This window comes from Salmo salar, chromosome ssa17 (genome assembly GCF_905237065.1).
Source record: "Salmo salar chromosome ssa17, Ssal_v3.1, whole genome shotgun sequence".
Taxonomy (NCBI): domain Eukaryota; kingdom Metazoa; phylum Chordata; class Actinopteri; order Salmoniformes; family Salmonidae; genus Salmo; species Salmo salar.
Genome location: NC_059458.1, coordinates 72,862,621 through 72,886,257, shown reverse-complemented (window position 1 = coordinate 72,886,257; position 23,637 = coordinate 72,862,621). Strand labels below are relative to the sequence as shown.

General features: G+C 44.5%; 2 protein-coding genes across 3 annotated transcripts; one reads left to right on the top strand and one right to left on the bottom strand.

Moving 5' to 3' along the window:
• Nucleotides 1-516: 516 nt before the first annotated feature.
• On the bottom strand, nucleotides 517-10,533 carry LOC106576499 (crystal protein). Its single transcript, XM_045700095.1, has 8 exons — nucleotides 9,898-10,533; nucleotides 9,452-9,653; nucleotides 8,520-8,653; nucleotides 6,738-6,865; nucleotides 5,797-5,915; nucleotides 5,244-5,384; nucleotides 4,422-4,594; nucleotides 517-2,066 (listed from the first exon to the last, which is right to left on the bottom strand). Exons 1-8 carry the CDS (start codon nucleotides 10,414-10,416, stop codon nucleotides 1,614-1,616), a joined length of 1,869 nt encoding a protein of 622 aa, XP_045556051.1. The 5' UTR covers nucleotides 10,417-10,533; the 3' UTR covers nucleotides 517-1,613.
• A 676-nt stretch (nucleotides 10,534-11,209) lies between these two features.
• Nucleotides 11,210-23,377, top strand: LOC106576531 (uncharacterized). Of its 2 annotated transcripts, XM_045700093.1 has the most exons (19): nucleotides 11,210-11,521; nucleotides 11,624-11,682; nucleotides 11,873-11,936; nucleotides 12,044-12,201; nucleotides 12,382-12,446; nucleotides 12,559-12,652; nucleotides 12,918-13,189; nucleotides 13,492-13,785; nucleotides 14,276-14,527; nucleotides 15,116-15,436; nucleotides 17,292-17,377; nucleotides 17,553-17,772; nucleotides 18,108-18,269; nucleotides 18,525-18,715; nucleotides 18,981-19,132; nucleotides 19,343-19,600; nucleotides 19,997-20,150; nucleotides 20,715-20,847; nucleotides 23,238-23,377. In XM_045700093.1, exons 7-19 carry the CDS (start codon nucleotides 12,964-12,966, stop codon nucleotides 23,360-23,362), a joined length of 2,574 nt encoding a protein of 857 aa, XP_045556049.1. In that variant the 5' UTR covers nucleotides 11,210-11,521; nucleotides 11,624-11,682; nucleotides 11,873-11,936; nucleotides 12,044-12,201; nucleotides 12,382-12,446; nucleotides 12,559-12,652; nucleotides 12,918-12,963; the 3' UTR covers nucleotides 23,363-23,377. The 2 variants fall into 2 exon arrangements, with proteins under 2 accessions (XP_045556049.1, XP_045556050.1); XM_045700094.1 differs by lacking the exon at nucleotides 11,210-11,521 and having other exon boundaries at nucleotides 11,533-11,682.
• Nucleotides 23,378-23,637: the final 260 nt, after the last annotated feature.

Here is a 23,637-nt window from a genome sequence, read left to right as displayed (position 1 = left end):
TCAGGTCATTCTGACCCAGCATGCATCTGAATGACCAATCTACCATGTGCACCCTACACAGTGCTCAACCAAATGGCCGTGCTTTTTTACGAAGATGACATTGAGTATTTCTCACTGTGATTTATTTGGCATAGAAAAAACATTATCCAAAATGATTCACATGTAAAGCGACAGTGGGGCATTCATGTAGCCAACATATCACAGCACAAATCATAGCAAATGAAGCAGCTGGGGACGAGAAAGGGTTAGAAAAATAAAAACATGCAATCCTTCCAACGTAGATACACAGATATGCTTCATACGTCAGGGGAGAGAAGGATGACTGCACCTTTTCATCCCCTCCTTCCCCTTGTCTTCTTCTCTTCCCCTCCTTCCCCTCGTCTTCTTCTTATCCCCTCCTTCCCCTCGTCTTCTTCTTATCCCCTCCTTCCCCTTGTCTTCTTCTTATCCCTTCCCTCGTTCTTCTTATCCCCTCCTTCCCCTTGTCTTCTTCTCTTCCCCTCCTTCCCCTCGTCTTCTTCTCTTCCCCTCCTTCCCCTTGTCTTCTTCTCTTCCCCTCCTTCCCCTCATCTTCTTCTCTTCCCCGCATCGTCTTCTCTTCACAAACTGTATGTTATAACAGTCATAAACTATGTTTATGATTGGAGCGGCAGGTAGCCTAGTGGTTAGAGCGTTGGGCCAGTAACCGAAAGGTTGCTGGATCGAATCCCCGAGCTGACAAGGTACAAATCTGTCCTTCTGCCCCTGAACAAGGGGCAGAGGGGGTAGGCTGGGGTAGGCTGTCATTATAAATAAGAAGTTGTTCTTATCTGACTTTCCTAGTTAAATAAAGGTTACATTAAAAAAAAATAACAATCATAATAGTCAAAAACTATGTCATAAGTCATAATACAGTCAAACTGTATGTTATAACAGTCATAATACAGTCAAACTATATGTTATAACAGTCATAATACAGTCAAACTGTATGTTATAACAGTCATAATACAGTCAAATTGTATCTTATAAGTCATAATACAGTCAAACTGTATATTATATATTATAACAGTCACAATATAGTCAAACTGTTATAACTGTCACAAGTCACTGTTAACACTGTCATAGTTAAACTATGTTATAACACCATCATAATATAGTCATAAACATGAAATAACTGTGTCTGACCCTGGCTCTAGCCCCAATCCCTCTATGTGGAAAGAGAGCTAGAGAGAAGAGAGGGGATGGAAAGAGAGAGCATGTCCCCCAGGGAGAATGGGATATGTAAAAGACAAACTTCCATTGTTTATGAACTAAATGGAGTCATCTTCTATAAGGAGGTCAAGTCACTGAATGTCAACTGACTTCACACAGTTATAACAAACACAATCAGCTTTGGGCCACTTTAAACAAGTACACCTTATAAAGGCTTTATATAGCATACATAAAGGCTTCATAAGGACTACATAAGTCCTTCACAAATCATCTCTAAGTGGAAGTCATACACTATTAATGATGTGTACAGGGTGACAACCATTCCCACTGTAGGGTGAATTGTCAAATGTGACATAACACACTATGTATGCATACATAACCAATACCAACACCTTTGCCCGCCCCATGCCCACCCATATGCTCTAATAGATGCCCAGCTTGTCCCAGAAGTCACAGATATGGTCCCTGGTGCCCACCTGGGCATGGGAGCGGACAGTGAAGTTCATGACCAACCAGGAGCTGGTGTCCGAGTAGCGGGGCCAGGCCGGCAGGCGCTGCTGTCTACAGAAGCTGCTCTGTTGCATCCGTGAGGCCGGGTCTCCGGTGTGGGCGAATGTCCCCCAGTAACACAGCATCCGATTGGACAGCAGCCGCTCGGGTGGGGCCAGCGTGAAGTTGGCCACGGAGGCCGTGTCGAAGAGGAAGGGCAGCTCAGCGCCGTGACACACGTGCTCGTAGCAGAACGACAGACCGGACCACACACTGTGGTCCGACGTCACATGGTCGAAGACGTACATCCACACGGCGCTGCCCACTTTGGTGCCCGCCCGGGCTGCCTTGCGGGAGGGGCAAAGGAAGACGTAGTCTGTCACAATCTGGAGGTAAGTAGAGAGGTCATTGAGGTCAATACAATCTGTGGGTAAACAAAGAGGCCATTGAGTTCAATAGAATCTGAGGTTAAACAGAGAGGTCATTGAGTTCAATATAATCTGGGGATAAACAAAGAGGTCATTGAGGTCAATACGATCTGGGGGTAAACAGAGAGGTCATCGAGTTCAACAAACAGAGAAAAGAGTCCCTAGTGGCTAGTGTGTGTGCTACAGAACTGCCGCTCAAAGCCTTTTGTCTCGCTTGTTACCTGGAAGCTATACTCAGGAATACACTCAGGGCAGCCGCCTACGCGGCACAGAATCATCTAGAACACCTGTAACCCTCAGTGTCCTCAGGATATACACTGAACAAAAATATAAAAACGCAACATGCAACAATTTCAAAGATTTTACTGAGTTACAGTTCATATAAGGAAATCAGTCAATTGAAAAACATTCATAAGTCCCTAATCTATGGATTTCACAGGAATGGGAATACAGATATGCATCTATTGGTCACAGATACATGCCCCTCGCTCTCTCAACAGCTCACTTTATCTCCAACTTTCCTTCTCCCCAGTTCACTTTCTCTACCCCTCCCTCTCTTCCCCTTTACCTCTCCTTCTCCCCCTCCCAGGCTGAGCCATGTGGCCTCAGTGCAATAGCTGACATTTGTCATGACCCTCCCCTCCCCTGAGACCTGTCCTTTCGGAGGGGGGGGGTCCTTCCTCCTATTCTGCTCCTCTTCACTGCACAGACACACACACACACACACAGACACACAGACACACACACACACACACACACACAGTGAACTGTATATGAATACCAAACAGGTATGGGAGTGTCACCTTCTGCCCCCTGCCTCTCTCAGCACACTCATCTCTCACTTTAGATTCAAAACCTTCAGAAAGAGTGCCTGAGGCTATTTACCATCCAAGCTCTCTGTTTCACATTTTGGATGTAGACTTGGAAATGAGAGCGTTTCCCTCACTACAGTGAATGCATGTATTCTACTGATGCAGCTTATGTATTCATCGTCTGTTGTTGTCTCTAGTGTGGTTGGAGTCAGTTTATCCTGTAATCCACACTGAACATCATCTAGCCTGAGCTGGTAGTGAAGTAGAGCCATATTCAGTATGCAGCCCAGGCTATCTGACGTCAGCTCTCTGGCTGTGATTGGGTGAAGTTGCCCCTAGACACTGACCTTTGGTCAGTTTTGCATTTCCCCCAATAATGGTTAAGGTTAGGATGGGGGGAGGGGAAGCTGATCCTAGATCTGTAGCTTGGGGAAACTGTGATTGGGTAGTCTTCCTCTGTGTCTCTTATTTCCTGAAGATCTGCTTCCACTGTGTGGTATACATCTCAAAGAGACAATGGCACTCTGCTCCAGATGGCACTAATAATGATTCTTGCAGGAAGATGGCCATGGGTGGAGCCTAAACAGAAAGTAGTATTTTATCCCCCTCTGCTGGTAATCATGTGGAGTTGCACTATGAAGAACCAAACTATCAGAAGTAACCCATCTCTACACAGATTAAAATCAGAATATTCAAAGCGTTTACCTCTAAAATAATTCAGGCAGTTAGAAACCTAGCTCTGGGTTATTGTGATAGTTTGGTTAATCAAACAAATAATCGGAACCTAATACAAATTTGGTAGCCTATAATTATGATGATTAAGTCCGTCCTTATTTTTTTGATGGCTTGGACAGAGCATTCCCACAGAGAATTGAGTAAGAGATTTTCAGCATGGGGAGTAGGGTGAAGGTACCGCTAGAGTAGATGCTTATCTTGGGTCAGTTTAGCATTTTTTGTTGGTTATGATTGGGGGAGGGGAAGGATCCTAGATCTGTACCTACTGAAACCTTCTCCCCAGAGCTCAACAAGGCTCATCTAGATGCGGTGAGATGAAGCGAGGAGATGGGCAGATGTGTCCTCATCGCGCTCCGAGGTCTCTCTCTACAGTCCACTGGCTGCAGACGTGACCGTCTAGCCCTACAACCACTGATCTGGAGCTTGACAATGAACATTGCCAAAACTTTTGTTGACTTTAAATTTAAAACATTACTTTTTGGAACGATTGATCAGTGTTCTTTTTACATTCGATTTGTCTTTTTTTATCTAACATGTATGCATGGACAACACTGAGTTTCTCCCTGGCTACGTCCCAATGATCTCGTCTTCCTGATGTCTGGACCCGTTCACTACTCATTTAAAAGCATTGGATTGGTGTAGGCATAGGCTGGAGTTTCCATACCAGTAATTTCCTGCCAAAACCATTAAGGGAAGTGAACAAGTGCACACTTTGGGAGAAAGGAGAGATTATTGGGACGCACCCTCTGTGAAAGTCAGATTTTACCTGAGCCAGCATGTCCCGTCGGTCAATGTCCTTGTACAGGGGCAGGTACTTGCGTAGGATCCTGAGGGCGTGCTGTTTGAAGATGGCCGCGGTGTAGACGGTGCTCTCCACCGCAGACACAGGCTTGGTGAAGACCCCGTACACAAAGATCACCCCCTCCTCTGAAGTGGTCCCTGCAAGATTGTTGTACGTCAACAACATGCCTTCAAAATGTTGGTCCAAATGTTCTGGTATAATCTTGGTTGTGTTCATTAGGCACCAAACAGAAGAAATTGGGATGAAACAGGGAGGGAGGGACTATCTGGAATAATTTACATTTTCTATATAATGTTTTAAAACATTTTTCATTGCGTGCCCTAATGAACACAACCCTGGTATGAATTTAACCATGGATCCTGTAGAAGGGAAGGACACAGAACACATCAGGGATGAAGAATCTCTCCTACAGATGTGTTATGTTGAGTGGCCAGCTGAGAGGGAACCAATTGCACTTCACCATCTAACATTCAACTACTCAATCTAATTAAGTCACAGCATTAGCCAGCTTAGCCAAAGTCCAGGCATTGACTTGGGGAGCCAATGCAACTCTTCAGGTCTCTGGCAATGGTTACTCGTCATCACACATGCACCGAACCACCTCTGTAACCTTAAGTGTGGAACAGATGTCTTCACTAGTACAGAGTACCTACTTTTAATATACTGTAAGTTGTCCTTGAGTGTCCTGAAAGACATATGCCAAATTAAATGTATTATTAAGTGTTATTGGGCCAGCCGTTAAAAGCTGTTCTGGTTAAATGTGAGTGTATTTCAAGTGGTCCATACCAAGGAGGACTGGTTTCTCCTTCTGCCAGTGGCCCTTCTGGAAGGCAGTCACAGCCTGCTCCTTGATCAGCTCTCCGTCCATGTAGGGCCCCCAGGTCTCAAAGATCTCCAGGAACCTGAAGGGATTCACCACTTTGGAACCTGAGACAGAGAGAGAGAAGAGAGATGAGGAGGGGGAAGAAAGAGAGAGAGAGTCAGAGAGAACAACAATTAGCTACTTACCAAAATACATCCTGCAAATATACATAAAATGACTCCACTCAAAATGCTAAACAACTAGCTCTGTAGTGAAACACACTTAAGCAACTCTGAGATGTTGATTTTGTCATGAATAAGGGTCAACTTAGATAGGTCAACAGTAGATAGGTAGAGGGTCAACTTAGATAGGTCAACAGTAGATAGATAGAGGGTCAACTTTTGTTGTGTCCCAAATTGTTCCTTACTTTTGACCCGAGCCCTATGGGGATAGGGGGCCATTTGGGACACAACTCTGTCTAAAAACGGTCAGTCAGAGACAGACAGACAGAGACACAGAAGAAGACTGGTCTCCTACTTGACTTCATCTGGGCAGCGAGGACAGCCTGAGGACTGAGGGACAGCAGGCACACGATGTCGCTCACAGAGCAGTTGGCCTGTCTGGCAAAGTCCCTCCCCAGCTTCAGGGCATCATGTCTGGAACAAAGAAAACAGACCACAGATAGTCTCTCCCTGCTCAATGGGAACATTAGGTAGTGCCACCAGGAGAGTAACGACAGCTGGAGATAGAATGACTGTTTTACTAGGACATAGACAGGAACTTAACGTTACCTCGTCTCCTTGGATAAATTAGCATGTCTAAACTGTAACCCTGACGGGGACAAGTAACATTGAATTTAATTGATTGAATTGAATTTTATTCAATTAATCCCATTTACTCCTTGTAGCTAGGCAGGCCGTATAACAAAACACTTATCAGGAAGGTGGGCGATTCACTTCTGTAGTCAATTTCACATATGGTAAGGATTACTTATTCTAAATGTGGGAAGGATAAGTTGATCTATATAGATGATAGAAGCAAAGTGAGGGTCTCCTTCTTAAACCTGAAATCCTTAATGGTGAAACCGCCACGTCTGTTTGGGATATTATAACAAGGAAGAAGTTACTGGAAGCAATGAACACTCTATTTTTCCCTTTGCCATCATCGCACGCGCGATAGAACAGTAGAATACGTACTGCCATTTATTTTGTTACGTTGCACGACGCTCAGCTTCGTCAACAAAACAAAAACAACGGCGGTGGGGCGGACAGTGGCGCCGTTTCCACCTCGGCAGATTTCATCTTTTAAGGAGTTAGCGATCAAGACCACCAGCTGAGTCATGTGTACATTCGGTCAAAGGAAGGAAACGGACTGAAACAGGAAGATAAATGTGGATCTGTCTAATGAGAAATGCTTGTTTTTGCTGCAGTGTGCCCTAATGAACACTACCCAGATGTTAGGCGTTAGAGGTCACCGACCTGGTCTTGAGAGGGATGGAGAAGGGTAGGCTCTGGAACACAGCCTGTTTGAACAGTGGCTTACTGCTCTGGACCATCAGATGGAGGCTCACTGACTGGGCTCCTGCACTCTCCCCAAATATGGTCACCTGTGTTGGATGTTAATGGGCCATAATCAGGGTTGTGTTGTATATCCACAGACAGAGAAAATAACAAAGTACACAAACACATATAATCCTGATGGTTTTATGCCTCATTTAGATATAATTCAGAATGATAAAGCTGTTTATCTTTGTTTGATGGAGTTGGTATACAGAACTGAACGGCTTTCAACATCACTTTTACTGAACCAACCAGCGTGTGGTACTAGCTGTTTGTATGAGATGCCAGCAATTTCTCTTTCTGCATGATCCAACGAATGTGTTTGTGTTGGGTCTGTCTCTGCAGTAGGGCACAACTAGGGCTTCTGGAAAACCAGAGAATTTATTGAAAGTTCCTGGATTTTTGCAACCCTACTCTGCAGCATAACCCTATCTCCGAACAGCATCTTTCCCCACTCGATAACCACTCAGAGAAATTTCATCAGGGCTGGAGGAGCTCTTCGCTATGCCTCACAGAGGCTGTTATTCTCCCAGTAGCGTGGTGTCACTACAGATCAGTCACAACAGCACCACGGGATATATAGAGGTCATTCAACAACAACCACTGCTGAATTACAACCTTGTCAACAAGGTATTTCTATACATGGTCAGAATGTGAATATCTAGGTCAGTGTATCTGGAGTTTTTCCTGACCAGAGTTGGGATCAATTCCATTTCAATTCAGTCCATTCAGGAAGTGGACAGAAATTCCAATTCACTGTTCAATGACAACAATTGGAATTGAAATGTATATTTACTTCCTGAATTGACTGAATTTAAATGGAATTGACCCCAACCCTTTCCCTGACCCCAACCCTGCACCTGACCCCCAACCCGGTACTTGACGCCCAACCCTGCACCTGACCCCTAACCCTGCACCTAACGCCTAACCCTGCACATGGACCCCAACCCTGCACATGGACCCCAACCTTGCACCTGGACCCCAACCCTGCACCTGACCCCTAACCCTGCACCTGACCCCTAACCCTGCACCTAACGCCCAACCCTGCACCTGACCCCTAACCCTGCAACTAACGCCCAACCCTGCACCTGACCCCTAACCCTGCACCTAACGCCCAACCCTGCACCTAACGCCCAACCCTGCACCTGACCCCTAACCCTGCACCTGACCCCTAACCCTGCACCTGACCCCTAACCCTGCACCTAACGCCCAACCCTGCACCTGACCCCTAACCCTGCACCTAACCCCTAACCCTGCACCTAACGCCCAACCCTGCACCTGACCCCTAACCCTGCACCTAACGCCCAACCCTGCACCTGAACCCCAACTCTGCACCTGAACCCCAACTCTGCACCTGAACCCCAACTCTGCACCTGAACCCCAACTCTGCACCTGAACCCCAACTCTGCACAAAAAGAAGTGACCCCCAACTCTGCACCAAAACAAAAAGATCAGTTTGAGCCCGTTGAGATCATCAAGGACTTGAGGTGGTGGAAGAAAATCAGATGTTGTAATTTTGTACGACTGTGTGACCGTGGATCATTAGGTGTTAAATAGATAAAAAAACAGACATAAACAGGCAGGGACTACGAGGGCTTGTCTCAGAAACACTCAAATTCGTTTTCCATTGCGAAACATTTGTAAATCTTTTCCCTTGCATGCTCTAATGAACATGACCCAGGATAATGTGTACGTGCTTGCCTTGCTGGGGTCGCCTCCGAACAGAGCAATGTTTTGTTGAACCCAGAGAAGAGCAACCTGCTGATCCAGGATCCCATAATTCCCGGTTGCTGAGGTTTTGGGGTCTTTTCCCGAGACGAGGAAACCAAACGCCCCTGCAATGATACAGCAAGTTCCATGGACCATGAAAAACTATACACAAAACAACACACACCTCAGAGGAGACTGGTGGGCAGAGATATAGGAGGACTGGCTAATGATTATGTTGTCTGAAGTGGAATTGATGGAACAGATTCAAACATATCAACACATGGTGTTTTGATATGGTTCTATTTATGCCATTCCAGCCATTACAATGAACCCATCCTCCCATCTCTGCCCACCAGCCTCTTCTGGCACCCACACAGATAATGGCCTTTTCTCAATGGTCTCACACACCCATATTGATCAGGCCACCACAGGGTCACAACTCGCTACACCCACCAAATGGTGTTTATTGAGGAGAGGATGGGATGAGTCCACTTGAGAAAAGTATATTATATATACACAGCATATATATATGATATACCCAGGGTCTTCTGCTAAATCAGACAAGCTCTCTGTTCAGAAATGTTTGGAATCACCATCCTATTTTTGGGACTGTGTAGGGTAATGTAATCAGCCCCCCCCCCCCACACACACACACACACACACACACACACACACACACACACACACACACACACACACACATGCTAATGATTCACACAAGGTCTCTGCCCTGTTCCAGGTCTCTTATGAAAGAAACGATTTGATCTCAAGGAAACTAGCCTGGATAAATAGATAGACGTTGGACCCTGGTCAGTTTGGCATTTTCCCCACTAAGGATTAACGTTAGGTAAGGTTTAGGGAAACTGATCCTAGATATGTACCTAGAGAAACTCCGCCCCGGAGCTAAAGAAGACCTGTCTTACCTAGCCGATACCCCATGCTCACCACCACAGTGTGAGTGAAGTTACTGATGAACCTCCCATCGTACAGGGGCTTGGAGGCTGAGCCAGCAATGAAATCCCCCCCGTGGATCCACACCATCACTGGCAGGGTTGTCAGTAAAGGGGAACTGAAGTTCACATCCAGAGGTACAAATATGTTGAGGTAGAGGCAGTTCTCACTCACCTATGGGACGATCACATTTCATTTCAGAAACCAAATATTCACATTTCAGACGCCATTTCACACGGCAAATAAAATACTCACATTATTGATGAATCAAAGACATTCCTGGATGTTATCGGGAGATTATTCAGGACTTTGTTAATTTCATGGTTCACTGTCAACACGCTGCACATGACATACTGGTAGAACACCGTGCTAAATCATAACAACATAATTATCAAGCCCATCTGTGTTAGTCCCCTACCTTCTGAGGGCACTCGTCAGATATAGGGCCACTGCAGCCTTGCATACACGCGTCCCTCGGGTACGTGGCGTCGTGAACCCCCGGCCACGGGGTCACCGGTCTGGGGGGCTTCCAGCGGTACGTGGCCACAGGTGGGTCCGCGTACGGGATCCCATAAAATATGTGGGACTTTTCCACTGTGAGTCCCTTGATCACCCCATTGTTGGTCAACACTATGGGGCCATAGTCAGGAATATCAGGGATGGTAGTCCCGGTGTTGAGTGTATTCTGGATGACTGGTTCCTCATCAGTCCAGATGGGAATGGAATCCTCTGGATCTCCAAGCTCCTCCAGTGAGTTTGTTTCAAAGCGAAGGTCTCTGTTGATAGCCAGAGGCTGATCCCTGACCAGTAGTCCAGAGGAAGAAATCCTTCTAATAAACTCTTTAAGGTCGATCTCATTCTCAAACTTTGCCTCCTCTGCAAAAGACAACGCAAAGACCAGTGAGCAAAGCAGCAAGAAACAGTGACAGCTCTCCATCTTTCCTGAATGAATTATTAGAAAGTATTAGCCAGGGTCTCTCAGTCAGGTCAGATCATTCTCCAGTTGCGTCCTAGCTGGGGGAGAAAATTGAAGCCTAAACTCCTACACAGATGAATAAGGGGGAAATGCTTTCACTTCCCCTAACGGCTTTCCTTTTCATACCATATTTGGTAAAGAGAGGAAGTCCAGTGGCAGGTCAGAGGGACTATATCAATCAAGACAAAACTGGTTCCACATTCTACTTATTTTCTCAGATTAAACATCCAACCTCTATACAGTTTTCTGTTCCCAAAACTTTTCATTTTTTTTGAAGATTGACTTCCTAAACTTCCTAGAAAAGTACATTACTTAGGAGAGAAGAGGTTAATTCAAGTGCTTTCACAACGCACACATGCACTTCCGAGAGTAGGCGTTCCCTAAAATAAATATGCAAATGAATACTAAAATGCACCAAATAATATATTTCTAGCTCAAGCTTGGCTCTGCCCACCTCCTTGATTGAGTGCTCACAGTGTGAAAATGATTCCCATGTAAAAGCCCCATGTGAACGATCTTGGGTTTAACAATAAGAATCTTTGGTTCTTACAGTGGCCTGTGTGGATACTGTGGATACTCGTGACACCAATTTGGCCAATTGGAGAATCATGGACAGTTCTCAGACAGAACTTCCCTTGTCAGACAACTGTGGATTAGGACTCATGACTGATATACTTGGGATAGCCAGGACCCTGTGATGCACTTCCAGTAATGGGAGGCAGGTGATCTTTCCTTTACCTAACGAGATTATGGGTTCCCATGATGTGAAGCTCAGCTCATTCTTGGGTGCTCACAATATTGCTCTGTGTGACGTTTCCCCTAGGTACAGATCTAGGATCAGATTCCCCTCCCCCCAATCCATATCTGTAACATTAGTTAATCATCATAATATATGATATTGTGCAAATAATTTGTGATCAAACCTGCACCAAGACAGTGGGCCCAATCAGATTGACCTGCACCTGTCAATCATTATTAGTCGATGACGTTAGGTCAGTCGTTTGTTCTCCTCAAGTCAATCACGCTTACCCATACCTGAGTGCAAAATAACAGTCGCAAGAAACATGTAGGCTAAACATATACTTCATTTGGTTCTTGTATTATTAATTGAATGGTGAATTAAGGTGGCCATGGTTATTGATAAAGAACACCGACTTTGCTTTTGCAGGACCTGTTTCGCGTTTCCATTTATATTGTTCATTCTTGTACCTCACACGATATCTCTCGGTAAGTAGCCTGTGCGTGCTAAGTGCGTTATTGTTGTGTTTGTAATTGATACTGAGTGGTTATGCTGTTTACATCAATTATGAGTTACACACAAACATGTATTTAGCTTATTTTCCTCTCGGAACGCGGGGTTTGGTTGATTTTCATGAGTTAATTGTGACATGTAACGTTAGCTTCTTACAATCTGCAGGAAGCTGCAGTAGTTTTACTTTCTCCATATGTTGGAAGATCAGCAACAATTCCTTGTTTGGCAGGTAAATAAGTCAAGTATTTCATAAACACATAATCACGCCAAACTTCTGAACCATGCACTTGGCACTAACTTACACCTATGTGTCTTGTTCACTTTGATTCTCTACAGTTGGCCAGAAGGACATTTATGGTTGAACGCCACCAAATTGAAATCCATTTGGAGAGAGGACACATTTTCATCTTTGACAGTTGCCACTACTGTGGAGCACAAATTGACACTTCAATATGGTGTCATGGTTCGGAAGTGGATTTTCTCCATCTTCCCAGGTAAGTATAGGTCTTCCTCCCTTCCACTCATTGTTAAGACTTTATCTAAGTTCAAACACTGTCCTGTATCCATTGATCTAAACAAATTATGCAATATTTTAGTTCTGGGATTCTGAGATTACCATTGGCCTTCATTAGATCATGCTACAGTATAAATTATTATATTTTCTTCACTTGAAGGTTCACATTCCATTGAGTTCAGAAGTATACATAAACCTGACCAACAGCCCATCAATAGCACTCTGGTGGGTAGACCTGTAATATAAGTGATGACATTCTCCTCTTATCTGGTGTCACCATAATGTCCCTTTTGAATGAAAGATGAATGTTTGTCCATTCTCATGTTATCGCTCTTAGGAAGCCCTGGAGTTGTTCTCCACCAATGAGGTGTTTGCGTGTGAAAACAGCACTCTGTACCTCTATCAGGACCCAGACTTCATCCTCATGCTCGGTAACGTTGTTACGTCTTTGTCTGTCTTTGTTCGAGAGAGAGAGAGGGGGACCGAGAGATAAATAGAGGGAGGGAGATGGAAGGAGAGAGATTAAGGTAGGTAGACAGACACAGATGGATCGTCAGAAAGGCAGACAGACGAGAGAGAGACGCAAAAGTGAAATCAAGATGGACACAGAATTCAGGTGATGATCTGGGAATATGCCCACTATACCACTGGTGTGCAGGTCATAAATGTAGTCATGACTCCCATCTCCTCTCCTAGGTCACACCGTGCGCTATCCTTGACGCTGGAGTCCAGGAGTACCTCCATGTTACTGGTGTCCTGGAAAGAGAAGATGCAGTCCCCGGCTGCCCCTGTCCCCGTCCACTCTGTGTCCCTATACCACTCTGAGATGAAGGCCTACGCTGCCCTTAGTGTGGACAGTACCCACTCCAACCACTACCGCTTCACAGCCCTGAAGTCCTGCAGTTCCTATGCTGCCTGTGTGGAGATGGCAGGCAGCCACTCGCTTACCTGTCTCTCCACTATCACAGGTACAGTTGGGGTGTATTCATTAGTGCACACTGTAGCAAAACTAATACGCTGGTTCCTAGTGAATACACCCATGGTAGCTCTCTAGTCGTTGTCACCCTGTGTAATCGCACCAATCTTAAAGGTTCAAACTGTTATTTACAGGCCTTTTTGATCTAAAATAATAAACTATAGATTTTTGAGGAATTTAACTTATGTCCCGTCCCATGAGCTCAGTACTGATATGAGCAGCACTGTGTTGTATTGATATTTATGAAGTAATTACTTTGTTACATTTTGCTGTATAATTTCTATTCATATCCAGACCCAGAAGTCCCCAGACATTTCCAGGTGACGTTGTGGAACAGCAGCAGTGTCACGGTGTCCTGGGACTGTCCCGACAACCGCAAGTTCTCCTTCTTCCTTGTCACGGTCCTCTACCTCAATGGCACCAACCATGTCCTGGAGGAGAGGTCCTTCAGGCACACACTGGACACCTTTGTGTTCTCTCAGTCTGACCTGCCGCCGTGTAGCAGGGTGAAGTTTGGCCTGCAGACGGTGTGCCAGGCGGGCACGGAGGCTCGCCACAGCAGAATGGTCCTCATCAACGGGAATACTGGTAAGATCCACCTAGTTGATGCTTTGCTAGGCTGAGTGTCAAGTCTTAAGTTTCTTCCCCTCCTTGTCTCCTTCCCTTTATATGCGCAAATCTGAGGTAGGGCCGGTGTTCTGAGGAGGTAGGGCCGGTGTTCTGAGGAGGTAGGGCCGGTGTTCTGAGGAGGTAGGGCCGGTGTTCTGAGGAGGTAGGGCCGGTGTTCTGAGGAGGTAGGGCCGGTGTTCTGAGGAGGTAGGGCCGGTGTTCTGAGGAGGTAGGGCCGGTGTTCTGAGGAGGTAGGGCCGGTACCTTCACCTATTCTAACAGAGTTCTCTGATAATTGCACATGAGGGGAAGGAGAAAAGAGGAAGTCACTTCTATTGATATGCAGCCAAAGTAAACCCATAACATCTGTTCCTCCAAGGCACTGTTTTCACACAATCTTCAATTGCCTTTCTCCTACTTTGCTTACGGTGAACACTTCTGGAAATGACTGTATCGGCCCTCTCTTTAGTCCACTCAGAAATTGAGAACCTGTGGCAGACCTCCTCAGGGCCGGACAACTACACCCTGAGCTGGGTGGTGAGGAACACTTCTTCTATCTCCGTGTTCAGGATCTACCACCAGGGGGTGCTCCACTACACCACCCTGCTCACCAGCCACACGGTGGCCAGCCTGCTGCCCTGCAGCCAGTACTCGGCCAGAGTAGAGGCGCTATGCGGAGACAGCGTGGTCATGAGCTCCAAGACCGTATGCGCTCGCACAGGTAAACTACGGAGCCCAGACCTCGAGGCTCATGTTGAGCTGTTGCGGGATAAATGTTTGGGTAGCTCTCATGTTTATTTTTGACTCGGTTGGAGATTAATTTAGTGGGGGATTGAATGGAGAGAATTATTAAGTTTAATCAGCTTGATTAAATTGTTTATTTAATCAGCTTGATTGGTGATTAAAGAAAGTGCAGTCACATGCTTATGTGCATGCTTTTGTTCCAATCCAACACCTGATTCAACTATTCAAGTGATTGATGATTAGTTTAGTAAACACCGTATGGCAGCAGTACTGGGCTGGAACAAAAGCCTGCCCACGCTGTGGGGTCTATAGAACTTGTATTGAAGACCACTACAACAGCCTGTATCTGCCATGTTGGGTGGGTCTTTGCTTTCTCCTCTCTGCTCAGTGGTGAAGTTTCCCCTAGGCACAGATCTAGGATCTGATTCCCTTCCCCCAATCCTAGATCTAGGATCTGACTCCCTTCCCCCAATCCTAACTTTAAACATCAGAGGGGAAATGCTAAACTGACCCAAAATCAGCATCTAGGGTCAACTTCACCCTACTCCTGTCTTCTCTCTCCTAGGACCCAGAGGTGTATCAGAACTGCGCTACCGTCCTGAGGACTCTACGGCACTGTGGATTGGTGGTACCGGACAGGGCGTGGCCTTTCAGTACCAGCTGTCTTATGACAACGGCTCGACCATCCAGCAAGGCCGGCTGATGGAGCCTTTGCTCCGCCTCCCGGGGCTCATTGAGGGCGCGCACTATGCCCTGGACGTGTGGGAAGAGTGTGACGGCGAGTGGAGCGCCGACCCGGCCCTGGTGTGTTTCGATGGAGTCAACGTTTCCGTCAAAGCCCTCGTGCTGCCGGTGGCGTCCACCCTGAGGCCGAATGAAGACCGAGGTTGGTGTCATCTGGGCTGTGTTCAGTAGGGCACAACGTTGTGGAATGATCATAAATGCAGTACCAGTCAAAGGTTTGGACACACCTACTCATTCAAGGGTTTTACTTAATTTTTTACTATTTTCTACATTGTAGAATAATAAAGACGTCAAAACAATAAAATAACACACATGGAATCATGAAGTAACCAAAAACTGTTAAACAAAATATATTTGAAATTCTTCAAAGTAGCCACCCTTTGCCTTGATGACAGCTTTGCACACTCTTCGCATTCTCTCAACCAACTTCGAGGTAGTCACCTGGAATGCTTTTCCAACAGTCTTCCCACATTTGCTGAGCACTTGTTGGCTGCTTTTCCTTCACTCTGCGGTCCAACTCATCCCAAGCCATCTCAATTGGGTTGAGGTCGGTGATTGTGGAGGCCAGGTTGTCTGATGCGTCACTCCACCACTCTCCTCCGTGGTCAAATAGCCCTTATACAGCTTGGAGGTGTTTTGGGTCATTTCCCTGTTGAAAAACAAATGATAGTCCCACTAAGCGCAAACCAGAGGGGATGGCGTCTTGCTGCAGAATGCTGTGGTAGCCATGCTTTGCTAAGTGTGCCTAAAATTCTGACAGTGTCACCAGCAAAGCACCATCACACCACCTCCATGCTTCACGGTGGGAAACACGCATGCGGAGATCATCCGTTCACCTACTTTGCGTCTCACAAAGACACGGCGGTTGGAACCAAAAATCTCAAATTTGGACTCATCAGAGCAAAGGACAGATTTCCATCAGTTTAATGTCCATTGCTCGTGTTTCTTGCCCCAAGCAAGTATTCTTCTTATTGGTGGTTTCTTTGCAGCAATTCGACCATGAAGGCCTGACTCACGCAGTCTCCTCTGAACAGTTGATGTTGAGATGTCTGTTACTTGAACTCTGAAGCATTTATTTGGGATGCAATTTCTGAGGCTGGTAACTATAATGAACTTATCCTCTGCAGCAGAGGTAACTCGAGGTATTCCTCTCCTGTGGCGGTCCTCATGAGAGCTAGTTTCATCATAGCACTTTTTAGCAGTTTTAGCAACTGCACTTGAAGGAACTTTCAAAGTTCTTGACATTTTTCACATTGATTGACCTTCATGTCTTAAAGTCTTAAACTAATGTTGGACTGTCGTTTCTCTTTGCTTATTTTTGCTATTCTTGCCATAATATGGACTCGGTCTTTTACCAAATAGGGCTGTCTTCTGTATACCACCCCTACCTTGTCACAACACAACTGATTGGCTCAAACGCATTAAGGAAAGAAATTCCACAAATTAACTTCAGGCACACCTGTTAATTGATATGCATTCCAGGTGACAACCTCATGAAGCTGGTTGAGAGAATGCCAAGAGTGTGTAAAGCTGTCAAGGCAAAGGGTGGCTACTTTGAAGAATCTAAAATATATTTTGATATGTTTAACACTTGTTTGGCTACTACATGATTCCATATGTGTTATTTCATAGTTTTGATTTCTTCACTATTCTAAGATGTAGAAAATAGTAAAAATAAAGAAAAACCCTTGAATGTGTCCAAGCTTTTGACTGGTAGTGTATATGCATGTATCAAATGTAGAGTAAGGAAGCACGTAATCTCTCTTCACGATATTTCGATCCCCAGTGTTCCACGACGTTTGCCTACTGAACGTACGCCAGATGTTGTTTATATTGTTGGGTATGTTAAGGAGTAGAACTGAATGTTGTTGCAGGAACAGATTTGCTATTCTACATGCACTTGATATGATCAGGTAGTTTTCTTTAAACTAGTGCTTTAATTGTCTTCTCGTGCATTGTTATGCTATTACTTATGAAGTGACGTTTTGCTTTCTCAGTTCTAGCCTTCGTTGTGCCTTGGTTAATGGTGTTGGACCCAAAGACTGAGCCTTGGGCTGAGCTGAAGCGCATCTACGAAAAACTAGTGAGTGTCTTTGGGCACCAAATGGAATAAAACTGACTGAAACCGAGAGGGACTACTTGGACTTGACAAACATTAATTTTTATTTTTTGTAATATGTTTAATCAAGTTTTCTGTCGTGTGGCCTTGTGAACACAACCCTGGCCTCCCTCTCACTGACATTTCTTCATGTCTGTAGCTGGAGGAGCTTTTGAAAGAGTACCCGATTAAGACCAGGGTGGAGTTGGTTGCATTCAAGGAGCTGGAAGGCGAATCCAAAACACAGATTACCTTTCAAGGCTTTGATGCTTCCATAACCGACGCAGACTTACCGCTACCACCTGGCGAGCAACTGGACCATATTCAGTCCCTCCAGCCACCCAATATCACAGTCAAGGATGGGATCATCTACTGGGATGGTAAGAGAACCACCAACAACAGCATCACGTGGAGTATTGTCAGATTTCTATCAACATTTCATGTCTTTGAATGCATCACACAAGTTTAAAACTATAATTCTTGCTTACCTAGGCGGTTACCTGTCCCAAATGTGCGGTTTGTACATTGCTTGGCACACTATCACTGAAATAATATACCCTCTGTGCATTACAGAGAATGCTGCTGATGTTTTTTTACGCTCCAGGGTGAAGTCAGCTTCCCCTCTTCCAATTCTAACCTTAACCATTAGTGGGGGAAATGCGAAACTGACCCAAGAGCAGTGCATAGGGATAACTTTACCCTCCCTTTTGGACAGACCCAGATGAGTGTGCGACCCCTGACCTGAACAGGTGTGACGCCAATTCTTTGTGCGTCAACACTCTGAACTCCTACACCTGTGTGTGTCAACATGGCTTCTATGATGTCGGGCCTGCCTTCGTTCCCCCTCCTACCCCTGCCTCACATCCTGTCTGTTATGGTCAGTTAGCTGCTTGTTATCGTGCAATATGTCTGTTGGTGTACCTTTTTTGTATTCTCTACACCACTCCTGTTCACTGATGGGTCATGTTCAATAGGGCACACAACTGAAAATGTTTTGTTTTGCAATGGAAAACAAGCATTTTTATTGGAGAAGTTCAGGCAGTCCCTCCGTTTTAGTCTGGTTTCTTCCGTTCTGTGCCTAATGAATACGACACTGATTCCTTTTGGGGGTAAAAAAAGTTAATTCCAACAGAAAAGGGGATGTTCACCCAGTGCCTGGATAGATCGATGGCCGGAGGTGTCGCCAAAGCCTTCCTGATTGGCTACTTCGGTGGCGACGTGACGGTTGTCTTGAATGAAGGCCGTTGCACCATGGAGGAGAGCGAGACGCTCTACCACTTCCACGTGTTGCGCAAACCCTCGCAGTGTGGAACGATACGGCTGGTGAGTGACCGTGCATATAGATGTGCAAAGGGGTTATAATGGAATCTATACAACAGGTCACACTGGATACCTCAAATCAAATTTATTTGTCACATCCACATGGTTAGCAGGTGTTAATGCAAGTGTAGCGAAATGCTTGCCAGGCATTACTGTAATGTGATTATGCCATTGTGCACAGCACTCTGTGGATGAAATGGGATTGTGTGTTTGTGCATGTGTATGCTTGTGCGAATGTGTGTTTGTTTACATGCTTGTGTGTGTCCAGGTGAACAGAACACACATCGAGTTCCGGAACACTCTGACAGTGACCTTGAGCAGAGAGCGGACCATCACACGAAGAGATCTCAAGGTTATCTGGAAGTGCATCTACCCCCGGAACTATGTCCGCAACACCCAGATAAATGTAGATATGGAGTGGTAAGAAAAGACAGATCGGAGTAATTCTGGGGCCAGGAGATGTTTCTGATTTTGTGACCTACAAGGAAACACTCGTCCTGTAGCTTGAAGGCTTGCAAATGGAGGGAATATTACCGGTACCTTTTGAAATGTACAAGTAATCTTCTGATTCATACAATGGATCAGAATCATAAAACTGTGTTTTGACCAATCCCCTCTCTACCCCTCCAGGATCACCTCCCACTCTGTGGTGGAGTACAACTCCTCCCATGAGCTGGGGCTGGCCATGACCATGTACAGCGACGACTCCTTCTCCTACGGCTACAGAGACTCCATCGCCCTCCACCTCAGCGACGTACTCTTCTTCGAGGTGGCCCTCCTGACAAACAACACGTTCGCCTCGGAGGTCCTGCTAGAAGTGATTTCCTGCTGGGCCACAGAAAGCCCAGATCCACAGGACGAAACCAAGGGCTTCTTTCTTCTAGATGGGTCGGTTACTGTCCTGGGTCATATTCATTTGTTCACACAAAAAACAAGAGTTTGTTATTGGAGAAGTTCAGGTAGCCTCTCCTGTTTTTAGTCAATTTTCTTCTGTTTGATTTCTAGTGAATATGACCCTGGTGTGAAATATGGTATTCTAAACTCTGGGCTGTGTTCAATCGAGCAATATAAAATGTAATGTAGAGGCATTATGTGATGGGGGGGATAGGTTATTAGAGTATAGGGTTCTTTTGTTGAGGCATAAAATATTATTTGTTTTTGGACAAGATGGTACCTCCATGTTTTCAAACATTATCTTCCGTTTCAAATCTAATGGGCATGACCTTGGATTTTCAAGACTTAAAAAAAGCAGTTTGGGATCATGCCCTATTCTCTCGTCCTCAGCTGCCCTGTTGACAGCACCTTTCATTGGCTCTCTGTGAACGGTGTGTCACAGAGGAGCAGATTCTCCATTCACATGTTCACTATGCCCAAGGAGTTACCCATCTACATCCACTGCCTGGCCCGGATATGCAGTCACGATGAGGACTGTACTACGGTAAATTTCTAACAAGTTCAAGTCTATTTGCCATTATAAATATATTGGAAATCTTAGTAGATACAGTTGTTCAATTTAAAAATGGTAAGAATGATTAGGACGTATGTATTAGACCTTACAAATACACATAGAAATGTGTTATAGAGCAGTCATTTTAATTGAAAGTAAGTCTAAGAAGCGGTAGATCTTTCTATATGAGCTATTTCTATGCTTTCCATTCATAAGTTTCGTTTTTGCGTCTATCTTTATTTTTTGTACACCAGCTTCCAACGGCTGAAAATACAATATTTTTGGTTGTGGAAAATATATTTCACAGCGGTTTAGATGGTATAATGATTCTTACACTATACTTACTTGTTTAGTCACATAAACTGAAATTAGGCAAACTATTAGAACTTTAGCAACCAGGAAATGGTGGAGATGTCTGCATAGTGCATCTTTTTAAAGCTGATATTCAGCTTTGCTCAACAAACAAATCTGTATTGATCGAACAAACAGTTATGCACATTTATTAGTAACTTGGTCATTATTTTTTTAAACATCTTTTCCTATGATTCTCTGTAGAACTGTACCACCCAGAGACTTTCAAAGAGATCAACAGCTAAATGGGATCCATACATCAAAGTAGCTGTGGTCGTGTCTGCAGGACCACTGATGGTCACCCCTGAGGCGGCACCAGGGACCAAACTCTCCAACTGTGAGTTGGTGTGATGTGAAATGTTTTGAGCGTTGCCAATATCATTTTAATCTATACATTTATTTCTGAGACTTCTGTAACATTCTTGAACAGGCCTGTGGTATCTGGGGATGCTCCAAATGATGTCTTGGATACTAATTCAGTTTGTAACAGTGATATGTGAATGCTTCCATGCAGCCGTTACACCTTAACTCGTGTAAAGCACCAGCAGCAATTTTTCAACAAACTGTTACATGGCGATACTTCCATAATTTGAACTTACCGGTGTCTTCAACTGCTGTCGTGGAGCGTTGGAACTTAGAAAATGCTCCGTTTATGAAATGAAATACATTTTTGCTCAATGAGGTGATCTAACAATGTGTACGCCACCATATTATCTGTTTCTGATCTTCCAGATCGATCGAGACACTTAGGTGTCCATGCCGAAGTGTTTCATGTCATGACCGCAACTCAAGCGTCGCTTTTTTATTTAACCAGGTAGGCCAGTTGATCAAGTTTTCATTTACAACTGCGACCTGGCCAAGAAAGCAAAGCAGTGCGACACAAACGAGTGTTTATTCCATGTGTAAAACCTACAGTCAATAACACAATAGAAAAAGTCTATATACAGTGTGTGCAAATGGCGTAAGGAGGTAAGGCAATAAATAAGCCATAGTAGCGAAGTTATTACAGTTTAGCAAATTAACACAGGAGTGATAGATGTGCAGATGATGTTGTGCAAGTAGAAATACTGGTGTGCAAAAGTCAATAAAAACGATATGGGGATATGGTAGGTAGTTGGATGGGCTATTTACAGATGGTCTGTGTACAGCTGCAGCGATCAGTAAGCTGCTCAGATAGCTGATGCTTAAAGTTAGTGAGGGAGATATGTCTCCAACTTCAGCGATTTTTGCAGTTCGTTCCAGTCATTGGCAGCAGAGAACTGGAAGGAAAGGTGGCCAAAGAGGTGTTGGCTTTGGGGATGACCAGTGAGATATACCTGCTGGAGCGCGTGCTACGGGTGGGTGTTATGGTGACCAGTGCGCTGAGAAGGCGGAGCTTTACTTAGCAGAGACTTATAGATGACCTGGAGCCAGTGGGTCTGGCGACGAATAAGTAGCGAGGGCCAGTGGTGGGTGGTACATGGGGCTTTGATGATGAAACGGATGGCACTGTGATAGCAAACTGGATGCAGTCTGAGTAGAGTGTTGCAGGTTATTTTGTAAATGACATCGCCATCGCTTTGACTGACACCCGCCTGTCCCAATCAATGAGAGATGACTAAGATGGTGGTGTATAATTGTTGGGTCGTTCCAGGAAATGTGTCCCTTTTGGGTGTTGTAACTTTTTCTTTCACCTGATTTTATAATATAACATAATACAATAATATAACATAATACTTTTTTCCCCCATCAAGGTTAAATAATAGGCACTGACTATAGTAATTTTTAAGTGCCAATTAAAGTAACAGGGTTGACTGTAACAGGTTTGATTTCATCTTAAATCAGCCCAAATCCTCCTGTGACAGGGGGGATGGAAGTTTGTTGTATGCAACAGGGAGGGACAATTGAATGCAAGCTTTACAACAACAAAAAATGTAACCATTAAAACATTTCTAGCCTGTATATGGCTAACAGGGTTGTTAACATGTTATGCTCAACCTGCTCAGTTTTCCAACACAAAACACCAGAAAATGGCCAAAAAGAGTAGAACCAGCTTTTACACTATGATTTGACTAAGATGTCTTTTGAGAAAATTATTTAAAATGGTATAGTTTCATCATTTTACAACTGAGTTCAGTTCACGTAACAGGTTTGACCTTAAAATGAGGGACAAGTTTTTTTTTTCTTAATGCATCACTAATCACATGAAATAAATAACTCTTCAGAAATTATTTTGTCAAAACAGCAAAAATAACAAGGGCTTTACAATGATGGTGAAAACTTGGCAAAATGTTGGTTTTCAGTCGGGTAAAATCTTCCAAGAAGGGACATGTTAAAAAGGCACATTTTGGCAATAGCAAGTCTATTTATTAGAAATCAGATTTAATTCCATTTTCCATGTGGTCAAGATTAATGGGAACGTCTTTTAAAATTAAATATTGGTGCACAATTTCTACTTAAAATATCAAAGATGCAAAAGGTATCCTGTTCTATTACTTCGAGGCAAATGTTATTTGATAACGGAGCACTTTTTAAATTCCAACGTTTCACCTGCAACTTGAGATGGGAGTTGAGAAGACCCGGCAAGTTCCAAGTTGAAAATGTAAGGATGTATCAACATTTTAAAGGTTATTTAAAAAATTGCTGCCTCTGCTTTACGCTAGCTTAAGGCGTGACGGCTGTATGGAAGCATACACATCACCCTTACAAAGTGTAGCTATAATTCAGTATGTGTCTGTTTCCTTGCAGGGGATGAGGCTTTGACAATGATCTACGTCGTGGGAGGAACCATGGGTGTCTTGATGTTGACGATGCTTGGTGTGAGCGCAACAAAGGCTATAATGAATTATTATGAGAGGGCAAGGCCTCAATAAACACTTGGAACCACATATTTTTCCTCTTGTCCTTAGTATTATCAGGGATTCATTAAATATATTTTGTGCAGATGTCTTCACTAAGTAAATATTGCCAAAATGAACGATTAACATTAAATGCCACCAGTAGGTGTACGGTGGCTACTAATGCTATTGGTGGTAGGCTACCTCAGTTGACAAATTGTGACGGGCACACCCAAACCACTTGCCAATATATCAAATTACTAACTACACTGAACCAAAATATAAATGCAACATGTAAAGTGTTGGTCCCA

Coding starts and splice junctions, on each gene's coding strand:
- LOC106576499 (XM_045700095.1), bottom strand. CDS start 10,416: ATGGAGAGCTGTCACTGTTTCTTGCTGCTTTGCTCACTGGTCTTTGCG. Junction 5,916..6,737: donor TCCATCCCTCTCAAGACCAG/GTCGGTGACCTC, acceptor TCTTTGTTCCAG/ACATGATGCCCTGAAGCTGG. Junction 4,595..5,243: donor GGAGAAACCAGTCCTCCTTG/GTATGGACCACT, acceptor ACAATCTTGCAG/GGACCACTTCAGAGGAGGGG.
- LOC106576531 (XM_045700093.1), top strand. CDS start 12,964: ATGTTACTGGTGTCCTGGAAAGAGAAGATGCAGTCCCCGGCTGCCCCT. Junction 17,378..17,552: donor AGCGCATCTACGAAAAACTA/GTGAGTGTCTTT, acceptor TCATGTCTGTAG/CTGGAGGAGCTTTTGAAAGA. Junction 20,151..20,714: donor ACGATGAGGACTGTACTACG/GTAAATTTCTAA, acceptor GATTCTCTGTAG/AACTGTACCACCCAGAGACT.